The sequence below is a fragment of the Maniola jurtina genome, chromosome 12, assembly GCF_905333055.1.
Source record: "Maniola jurtina chromosome 12, ilManJurt1.1, whole genome shotgun sequence".
NCBI lineage: Eukaryota > Metazoa > Arthropoda > Insecta > Lepidoptera > Nymphalidae > Maniola > Maniola jurtina.
In genome coordinates, this window is record NC_060040.1 from 7,013,565 (window position 1) to 7,025,358 (window position 11,794).

The 11,794-nt window shown below is 34.2% G+C and overlaps 1 protein-coding gene across 1 annotated transcript in view; it reads right to left on the reverse strand.

Annotated features, from left to right (window-relative positions):
- The window catches only part of LOC123870042, a 29,650-nt gene extending 18,677 nt beyond the window's left edge, over positions 1 to 10,973 (reverse strand). Inside the window, exons 1-2 of the mRNA XM_045913204.1 lie at positions 10,811 to 10,973; positions 3,864 to 3,925 (exon numbers count right to left, since the gene is read on the reverse strand). Coding sequence (XP_045769160.1) covers positions 3,864 to 3,920 — 57 coding nt within the window. The 5' untranslated portion in view covers positions 3,921 to 3,925; positions 10,811 to 10,973. The remainder of the gene's footprint in view (positions 1 to 3,863; positions 3,926 to 10,810) is intronic.
- Between the last annotated feature and the right edge of the window lie 821 nt (positions 10,974 to 11,794).

Consider the following 11,794-nt stretch of genomic DNA (forward strand, 5'->3'; position numbering starts at 1 on the left):
ACGATTTTTATGAATCCGCACAAATATACCTACTGTATTTCGTTTCTGGGTTATTTCATTCGTTCTGCCAGGTACTATTTTACCTACTTGTGCGCAAAATTATCACATACACGCGGCAGTTAGCATGTTCTTGTAATTTTATTTTTATTAAATTAGCCTTACAAGTAAACAGCTCAAGTTCCGGCTAGGTAGGTAAATTACATTTTTAAGTATTAAAGCGTAAGTGTTTTTTTATGTGTTCAAAGTTGGCTCGATTTGCTATAGATATTCATTGCTGGTAAACGAAAACATTATATTATACACGTACTACACGTATTAAAATGTTTTATAAAACAATACCAAAATATTGTGACAACCACTTGTTTAAATCAAGTTCCTTATGTTTAAAATGTTAAATTTTTGTAATTTTTTTAGACAAAAATTGTATATTTTTCTTGATTATATAATCAGGATTCATTAATGTACCTAATTATTTTATATCTTACATGGGACCTTTTATTAAGTAGTTGTTATTGTATTAAAAGCAATTATAATATTATAGCTATATACCTAAGGAATATTATAATTAATATATTTTATTAGTTTGCAAAGAACAATAATTTATTATTAAATCGAAAATTAATTACTATTAGTTGACATCATAAAAAAAAATTATCACAGTTAACCTAGTTACTATATGTAAAAATAAATAATTATATATTTTATTATTTACTCGTACGAGTAGGTTTATATCTTATAAAATCTAGATAGTATGTTCAGAATCGTCTATACCTACGTACCTAATTCAATTTATAATAATAATGTATATACGATTATATTCTAGTTTGTTCGCAAATTATTCATTTACGTCATTTGCAATTCGGATAACAAATAATGTTAGTAATGCAATATTTGTTTTGTAGTCAATAGGAATAGCAAACCGTTTGGTTTATTTGAGGACAAAGACATGATTGAGGATGTTTCAAAAAAATTCGTGATCAAAAAACTAGTAGTTGAGTAATAACTACGAATAATATTATTATTCGTAGAATAATATACAAATAAATCGGCAATTTTTTCTCGAAAAGTCTACATAACTTTGCATAATAAACACAGTGCAAACCGTCGTGGAATATTTCAACAAAAGCGGTATAAGTCCAGTTTTTGTGTATTACAAAAAAGCATTCTAATTAACATACAGACCGCACACCCAGGTACTTGTGGTAAGCGTAAATAATAAAGTTATTTATCGCAATAAATTATGTTTTACACGTAGTATACGTTTGTTTGTTTCATTTATATTCGAATAAAACGTGATTTGAATATTTGCGTACAAATTAAATCAGACTGGTTTTAATCGTAGCGTTAGGGTATTGAATCTGGTACCGTTTTATCCATAGAAAAAGTATTTCTATTCTATATCCTCGAAAAATAAATATTTTTATTCAAATTTTTACAAGTGCTTTTGAATCGTCAAATGTAGATACATTTAACATCACACTCCACATTAGTTCTAGAGAGAAGAGTGTGCAAAAGTAGCAGTACCTAACATAAAGGAATAAGTATAAAAAGAAGAAGAGTGTCTAGGAATAGCAGTAGATTATGTCGATTATTGGGTACAAGCAAGCAAGCTGTAATCAATATTATTCTATAGTAGAGATACTAAACACAATATTTCTAAAATCCTGAAGACTTATTACACAGGTAGTTACTGCAATAATTTCTAGTGTGGAAAATGGAAATTACTAAACCAAAACTCCTAGGCAAATTCGAGCTGCTTTAATTAAAGGCAAACCACTCAGGTTGGCATACGCTGGTAAAGGCTTCGACGAACACACCGCGCAACTGCACGGCAGAACATCACACTGAACTAGACCGTAGGCGTAGACGACCTCCCTGACGTAAGGATGACCGCAGTTGTCTTATATGAGGGAGATCCTGGTTAGGATTCTCAGCAGTAGTAATTTGGAAATTTGTGATTTTAAAAATGTCTCTGTTCGGATTTAGAAGACTATTGCCGTAGCTTGTAACTATTTTGCCAGGTAAATATACAGCCACGCGACTTAGCGTCCTGGTACGATGTCGTGTAGAAACCTTTAAGGTGTGGACTTCTATATATTGTCATCATCATCATGATCAATCCATCGCCGGCCCACTACTGAGTACGGGATCTCCTCTTAGAATGAAAAGGGTTTATACCATAGTCTGCTACGCTGTATGTAATGTACGATTTGTATTTTATAATATACCAAAGTATAATATGAAGCAAGTCACAAAGCAACGCGTGACTGCAGGAGCGCGGGTTTTACGCGTACTCTCCAGCGTAAATCATCAGTAAAGCCTTTCGGCCTTCATACATTTCCTTAATATTAACTTCTAAAAGCTGGTTTGGACACATTTCCGACGCGCGTTTTGTATGACTCGGGTTTTAATGCGAGTTAATTAGTTTGGACAAACAAGTATCCTAGCATTTGGATTGAAATTCGCCATTATTAATATACTAGATGTGGAATTCTATTGTATACAAGCTCTAAACTAAACTAAATTGACAGCTCTAAATCTAGTGTTATCATATTTCGTAAAGAGCATTATGAAAGGAATAGCAATACAATACCTTTAGACCTGTCATACCACCTGCCTGACATGTCAATAATAATAATCTATAATGCTATAATATGTATTATGGGCTTCGTCTGTGTTGGTGTTAGCTGGCGGGCGTGCTCTGCCTTTTTGGAGTGTTTTTTTTTGTTAAGACTGACTGGAAAGCGCTCTAAGGGGGTGCCGTGCGTATATCGGCACAGACGGGGTCCACACTTGCATAGTTGCAACTTACTTGTTACAAATAACTACAAACTTGACATTGGCTGATCTTTGTAAAGCCAGACGAGAGAGATAAAAAAAATATGTATTATTACGCGTTGGTATGTTTTAAAGTTTTATAACTAAACACTTCCAGTTAAAATGTATACCTACCTACCATTGACTTATAATTATTACTACAATTATTATAAATCAGTGCTACATACGCTTATATTCAGAATTGTGGGCTTTATGATCATCCTTAAGAAAAGCGACAATACTTATCTATGCATAACGCAAGCACTAACATTGCGAGAGTTATAATATTATAGCCATAATCTGCTTTTGTATGTTTCCTAGGTACATAACTATCTGATAAGTCCCAGCTTTACTCTGGTGGAATTACAAACCTACATCACCTACTTACGTCAGCCATTTATTTTTCGAACTCTACATTAAATTTGTTGTGAGTTATACGTTGAATTTCTAAATGATATTCGAGCATGTGAGCTCAAACAATTAAACTTTTAGAAATATGACAAAACTTTTGTTCGTTAATTCAGCACAAACTACGTCGGGCCATATTGTAATAATAACGTGCCTTAATCCGCCTATAGAGAGTAAAGTGATGTTAACTGAACAAAAAACCCATAAATTAAAGGTGCGCCCTTAAAAATACATAAGTAATACACAAATTAAGAAAGATTATGTAAATGATAAAAGAGCGTGGATTTGACACGCAACTAGCTCCAGTAATGTGCGGGACTACAATTACTTTTATACATCGAATCTTTGAAAAGAGCGACCGCTGAGTTTCTTGCTGGTTCTTCTCGGTAGGGGAGGCATTCCAAAGCAGTGGTAGAGAAATTGACGATTCAAAAGTACTTGCAAGAGTTTATTTGAATGAAAAATCCATCTATTTCTATTTTTATCAGATAGTCAGGTTTTTCATATTCGTAACATAGATTATTTTTATTACAATTCTTCTTTTTCTAGCACGAAATACTAATTCGTAAATATTTTTTGATATACACAAAATATTTACCAGGCTTTTGTGAAAAATATAACAGAAAGGTTTTACTTACGGATTGTGTTTGCGAAATTAATACCGCCAGTAATATGAGCGAAGTTGATTTTTTCATCTCGACTGGAACAAGAAAAAAGAAATGGTACAAATAAATATCATAGCCACTAGATACAATTTATTTTATTTCGCGTTGGTATAAGTGAGCGCTCACACCTAACCTAATAGAGAGAGCAAAGGCTAGACCTTCGCTATTTTATAAAAGCTAGAAGTTTTTCTGTGTATTGTCCCCAACACAGGGAAGTCTTGGTCATGGTGCCTTTGGAAGATAACAGGTAAAAAAAGGTGTAATAAAATTTACGTAAAAGTAAGATATAAAGTGTAATTTTTTATACTGTCGCGGCAACCCCCTGCCAGATATCAGAAATAGGTATCCATCTAATTCCTACTCAGAACTCATACCACGTGCACGCTACTGCATACCACCAGTAGAGTATTAACGCGTACACACATCATCACCACAAAATTACCACAAATAAATCTAATCATAAAAATTGCGATTATCAACAGCAATGTGATAATCTTTAACTTTCTTGCTAAGGGAAGAAAAGTTAAACAAGGATAGGTAAACGGAAGTTGATAAATCTACTTAAGTTATGCTTGAACAGATACGATAATCGTTACGATATATTGAAAACCATAGAATTAAGAGAAATAATAATTTCTTTTTCCCACAATGTTGTCACGATTTATTCTTATTAAAAAGTTACACTAATTTGAATAATTTAATGACGCTTAACAACACTTGTTATTCAAGTTTAATCACGTCATTTGAAGTGAAACTTTAACGATTATATAAAGTAAATCACCACTTTGCATATTTTTTACAACAATAACTACATTTTTTATTTACAACAATAATGATGAATAATGATTATGAAATATTATATGTATTTTTATTGGATAAGTAGTGCTAACATACTTGTCACTTGATCACTCTGCCATACACTTTGTCGCGTTTAAGCCATGTACAATGTACATTTATTATAAGTTTTATGTTAAGCTTTATACAATTTTTAGAGTTCCGGACCTCAAAAGGAAAAACGGAACCCTTATAGGATCACTTTGTTGTCTATCGGTTTGTCTGTCCGTCCGACCGTCCGTCGCGCCTGTCAAGAAAATTAATAGGGTACTTTCCGTTGACCTAGAATCATGAAATTTGGCTGGTAGGTAGGTCTTATAGCACAAGTGAAGGAATAAATCCGAAAACCGTGAATTTGTGGTTACATCATTTTAAAAAAATGTGTTTAAATTTTCAAAGTAAGATAACTATACCAAGTGGGGTATCAATGAAAGGGTTTTATCTGTAAATTCTAAAACAGATTTTTATTTATTTTTATTCATAATAGTTTTTGATTTATCGTGCTAAATTCCGAAAAAAATACGCGAGTTCGGAACCCTCAGTGCGTGAGTCCGACTCGCATTTGGCCGGTTTTTTTTAATAATCTTTGGTATTATTAGTTTCTACGCGGTATCATACCGGAATTAAATCGCTTTGCAGCACAGCTTTGCCATTAGGGTGGTACTTGGTAGTTACTTAACTAGCCACGGCCTAAGCCTCTTACCAGATCAAACCAGAGCCAATTTAGAAGTTAGAAGTTATATGGCTGCAGCACTCATTACTGTGCCAAAGAGAGAGAGCAGTACCATTTTTTATTACTAAATTTCGATTTTCAAATAAAAATAAAATTAACAAATATAAAATGAAGATATTCATCAGATCTTCACCAAATTTATATGGGACCACCTGCAAAGTATACCCGTTCAAACAAAAAAAAAAAATCCAATCGGTCCAAGCGTCTTAGAGTAATCAGGTAACATACATTAAAAAAAAAAAGATTCCGACGAATTGAGAACCTCTTCCTTTTTTCGAAGTCGGTTAAAAATTAGCCAATTTAGAAATTAAGATACCTAAGTAAAAAAAATTCTCTATGGACCTATCTTTAAATTATGTGTTTTCCTTAACTTTGTTACTTAAATGAAAATTAAAATTGACATAATTCCAAAAATCTCCTTGTTTCTAAAAGTATTTTAAAGGCAATATTGTGTTAGTTTAACGTTAATGGTTACCTCGGACTAGTGACTAGTCACTAGTGTCGTCAGTTTACTTTCACTTTACGTCTTACGTCATTTCATATTTAAGGTTTCTTATAATTATTAATCACAACAAGGTAAAACCACACGGCATTAATGATCAAAACAGAGCGAGGTCATATTTAATTTAATTTTGACGACCTTCCTGGCGCTGTTGCCATCTAAGCGGGTGGTTCCGGGTTTGATGCTTGGCAGGGTCAATAGTCAAAACAATATTATAAATGCAAATGTGTGTCTATCTGCCTGTCTAGTGTCTGCCACGTTTTCACGGTCCATCTGTTTAACCAATTTGGTAGATGCTCTTGACGATCCAAAAGTGCTTGTAAAAGTCTATTTGAATAAAAATAATTTGAATTTGGACAAGGTACGGAGATAGGCATCCCAAGAACGTGCAAGCTAGGTACTTTTTCCTAGAAAATCAAAGAGTTCCAACGGGATTTTCTAAAGTCCACGTGGGCGAAATGGCGGGCATCATCTATTTGGTACAAAAATAACTTGCATCCTGGATACAGAGATGTGGGCTGCTTTTTATTTCGTCAAACTAACGTCGTTCTCACGGGATTAAAAAAAATCTAAATCTACGCGGATGAAGTCGCGGGCATCAGCAGGTATTGACTAAATACTTGGCCTAAGTCAATTCTAGTAGAAGGCTTTGGAAGAGACTGGTTTTAGATTATGACCAGAAGCAAGTCACCACTTACTATTGTGGAATCGTAGTCTAGCGCTAACTTATCATCGAATAAAAACTCTCCTCAATAGAAAGCCTCGTTGAAATCGACTGTAAAGGAGAGCATCATCTCTTTAGAAGAGAAGAGAGAAGTTCTTCGAGTTTCTCTCTAGAGAAGTTAGTCTTATAGGTTGATCTTTGAATGCAATCGTCTACACGTCCTACTTTTACTCTTACGAAGTCACGGAAGGTTTCACGCCTATGCGTCATACAGGAAATAGGTATTATTTTATTGGCACATATCATGGGTATAAACCTAGGATATAGAACGAGATCAACTAATCCATACTAATATCCAAATAATAAATATACGAATAGATCCAGATTGTTTTAAGACGGTAGAATCCAGCGTGACGTGTGGTGAAGAAACTGGTTAGTAAAATTCGACCGGATCGGCGTTTTGCTGTATTCGACTAACTGTTGTTGTACGATGTTTACTGATAAGATATAACTAAAAAAAATACGTTTCTTTTAAACCTGTATTTGATAAAACATCTGCCTGACGCTAGAGGTCAACGAGTGTTCCGTAAATAGGCCACTCGAAGTTAATGCCACGTCGTAGGTGGGGCATTGGCCCGAGTTTTGCACGCTATACAATGCAAGTTTGAAAAATATCAGATCACTAAAATTACAAGATAAAGCAAATGGTTATGGTAGGATAATAATAACGCTAAGTTTTTGTTAGCTTTCTGGATTTGTTACATCCTGTATATTGGATATAACTAGTAATAATCTAGCAATAATGCAAACAATAAAGCTTATTACTTATTTATTTATAGTTATTTATAATCTAAGATTCGGTCATGTAAATACCTACTTTACAACATGTAATACCTATTTTGTATTTCCTCATCATTGAGGGAGTAAACATCAGCGCAATTATTATCCATTGAGTACGATTATTAAATCTCAATTTTGGGTAATTCGACCTAAATTACGCTTTCGACACAGTCAATTTGGTACTGAAGGTTAAATGAGTAAACGTGTTTTATACAGAAGTGAGGACTTATGGAGACGAGTTCAAGAGATTTTCCTTAGTAAGGCAGTTAACACTAGATAATGCCCACGACTTTATTTACAAGATTTTTTTTAAAAATTCCGTGGAAACTCTGATTTTCTGGGATTAAATTATTGCTTATACCCAGAGTCCAGGACGCTAGCTATCTTTATACCTCCTGAACTGATGATGCCCGCGAATTCGTTTACATGGATTTAGGTTTAGGTTTTAGGTTTTCAAAAATCCCGTGAGAACTCTTTGTTTTTCTGGGATAATAATGTAGCACATATCCAAATCCAGGAATGCAAGTTATTTTTGAACCGCCAGTTATTTTGAGCAGCCAGACACACTTATGATTCGATTAGGCGGTGCCTCACCATGTCTCTTATCCCTTTATGGGCTAATGCCATGATTGGTCTATAATAAATTATAGATAGAGACGATTTGTGTGTCAATGTCAAATAACTCGCTAGCGCCACTTCTTCTTCTGTAAATAGTAAGAAATCAACGTCGCAATCTGCATTTTGTCTGTGCAATTGCTTGTAACTTCTAAACCTCTTGGTAGCATATATCAATGCGGTTTTCATTTGAGACGGACCCGAGGTAGGTTTATTTATAACACATTCATATTTCAATCGAATAGGAGAAACCACAGGTGTGAAACCGCGGCAAGTTAGCTAGTTTTACATGCTTGAACTGCGCCTTAAGATTGTGATTGAAATTATTGCAGTTTACTTGCCCAGTACACGGAAGCTTTGATATAATTACTACCTACTATGTAAAAAAATAATTATTCATCGTTATTGTTGGAAGTTTTTATCCGTAATGTCACATAGTAAGTATTTTAGAATCATTGTGAATATCTGTAACAGATCTTGTAGAGATAAGCTCAAGTGAAAATATTACAATAAAACTTAAAGCTAGCATTATCTAATTACTATACAAATCATGCCCGCGTGGAATGGTGCCAAGAATACTGGCTGCATTTCCGCGTTGGACAGCCAGCCTGATCCGTTGCGCAAAAAATGAGCCAGCCCTTCTGTCACCCGATGAGGCTATTAAACGCGGTGAAATGTCTCGTAAAAATAAAGAAAAAGTCAAGCGCAAGTTATTAAATGCATGGATGATCTACTCTTTAGGCATAGATAGACTCTTCTTTTCCATCTGAAGTGTATGTACCTATGCGGGGGGGGGGGAGATGTGCGAGTGTTCGGGGCTTCCCCACCCCGATTGTCATCTCGACTTGTCGCGTACGATACTTGAAGTCCTTAATACTTCCTACATTTATTCAAAAATCATTTTCTAGACAGTTCTATTAACTTTATTGAATTTGATAAAACTTAAATCAGCTTAGAACTGTTTTCTAATCGCTGTAGCAGAGAGTGCAGCAAAAAGCAATTTAATTTTATATTCCGTAAGACATTGTGAAAATAAGTCTGTAGTGGATAGAGCATTTAGAAAGGACAAGGAATAATACAAGACAAAATGACGATTAATAATAATAAATAATTAGTCACCAAAAAGACCGAAAGAATGATCCAGAATAAGACAGATAGTTTTGAAAGAAGATCTACGAAAGATAGGATGTAAATGAAATAAAGAAATATTATAAAGAAAGCCCACAGGGATACAGCGGCGAAGGTAGGGTATACTTAATTTCATAAAAATAATGTTTTTTAATAAATTACAAAAAATGGAAAGGAGTTCAAATTAAATAATAGAAAACACCCGTATTCGTGTTTGTAGGTTTAGGTTTAAAAATTAATATATTCTTAATTAAAAATGTTTTTGCAGAAATATTAATTTTTGCTGTACGAACCATTGTTCTGTGTTTATCTGATGCCCATTGTGAGGCCGCTTTGATAGCTGACTAGAATTCAAAATGAATCTATTGTTTGCTAGATAGCCTTACAAAGACTTCGACAATAGTGGGTACCTTTACTTAATTGTCGTGATCAAAGGACTTCGACATTTGAATTACGTGGTTTTAGAAGGAAAATACACAGCTGAGGTCTTGAAGTGAAATATTGCAGTGATTATCATAAAAATAAATATTTTCCTATTAGTAGGTACGAGTACCTATGTAAAAACATTGACTAGGCATAACTCTTTATAACATCGTTATGATGTTGTTTTATGAATGTAGCAAAAATATAAAAATACTTTGTAAAAAAGAATAAAGCTATTATTCATTTTTATTTATTTATTGTATGAAATTTTGGAAAAAATGAGGTGTTAATAAAATCCTAATAAAAGTGTACATGTGAAGTTTTGGGTTATTGCATTTTACTCCTTCACGTCACAATTGCTAATCAGATTTGACTGTAATTTGGGACGAAGTTATTTTATTCCTAGCTTATAAGTTTTTTACCCCCGAAAAAAGTTCTAAATAAGTAACAAATTGGTTAGACTTTTTCCTATCTTATCTAGCCCATAAAATAGTCGCATAATCCTTTAACATGAACAGGAAAATTCGCTGAACCAAACAGATTCCTTTTTGATTTAAACGGAGCTTTTTAAGCTTTTAAATATTTAATCGGTGGTACAAGCATGTGGTCAGTGCAATTTAACGTAATTTTATTTTAGGTCGGTATTTTATATGTTTTGTAGTTACAGTACTTGAACTTTGTAATATACTTTTACATTTTCTCACTGTTAAAAATTGTAAGTAATAAATATCTAAAACCTTTATTACGTTCTGATACATTTCATTTAACCGACTTCACAACTCAAAAACGTTGAATTACTATCAAGATATAAATAGGTAGAACATCAAAGCTTAGTGATTTAATAGTCAGATTAAAAACTTAAAATTCGCAAGTTCCAACCCATCCGTAGGACTATTGTTGTGTCGTACTGTTCATGTTCAAAATAAGCAATCTATACTAATATTATAAAGAGGAAACCTTTGTATTTTTGTATTTTTGTATGTTTGTATTGAATAGGCTCAAAAACTACTGGACCGATCTCAAAATTTCTTTTACCATTACTTAGAGGGATTCTTCCGAATCCGTATAGGCTATATTTTATCCCGGAACACCCGTGCGAAGCCGGGGCGGGTCGCTAGTATGCTTATAAAAAAAACCTAACAAAATAAATAAACAAATTATTATTTCAAAAGTATAAGTACCTGATTTAAATGTATGGCACTTTATCAAGTTTAACACATGTATCGCGTCAGACAAAAGTATCAAAATAAAATCACAAGTCGTGTCTAGTATTTCGCAATGCAACGCCGCGTGCGCAAGCGAAGGCTATGCGATACAAACTACGGTCATAGAGCTTGCCATTCTCCTGCTTTATGACCAGTCACACCGACACTGGCGAAACGAGCCTCATTTACACCGAACACCTTTCCTGATACCTGATATGTTTATTTAATTTTTTGAATCATCATCATCATCATCGTTAACCGCTAGACGTACACTTGCTGGATATAAGTCACTTGTAGGGATTTCCACACGCCACGGTCTTGTGCCGCTTGTATCCAGTGGCTTCCTGCGACACCCTTGATGTCGTCAGCCGACCTAATGGGGGGTTTCCTAATGAGGGGTTTCCTTATGGGGGCTTTACCAAAACTGCGCCTTCCGCGGTGTGAGGTCGCCATTCGAGCACCTTGGACCGTTCGTCTATAGGTTTTTTGAACTATTTGCCCTGCCCACTGCCACTTCAGCTCCGTATTTTTCTAATCACTTGTGAACAAAAAATAAAAATTTCATTCCATCTAATCCAAATACCGTTAAGCAATCGATAACATTTTAAATTGATCGTGCAATTTAAAATACAAAGATGTATATCTAAATAAGCACACGTACACTCGTGCGTCATATTCCTCTTTGTTGAAAGTCGTGACCGCTTTCGATTAACCAATAAATGGTAAAAGTTGTCTTCATAATTCTATTCGGTGAGTTAACTGATCCCTCCGCATACAACAGAACACCTCAACTAGATTTCAACTCGGTTTTACAGTTATTATTAACAGATGTTTGTGATAATAACCGGGACTGAAGGCTTAAAAAGTCACGGAGGGAACGAAAAGGCAAATTTATCGGACCTCCGAAGTCGGTCACCCTTCCAGTTACCAACTTGGATCAACGTTAACTTGCTTAACTAT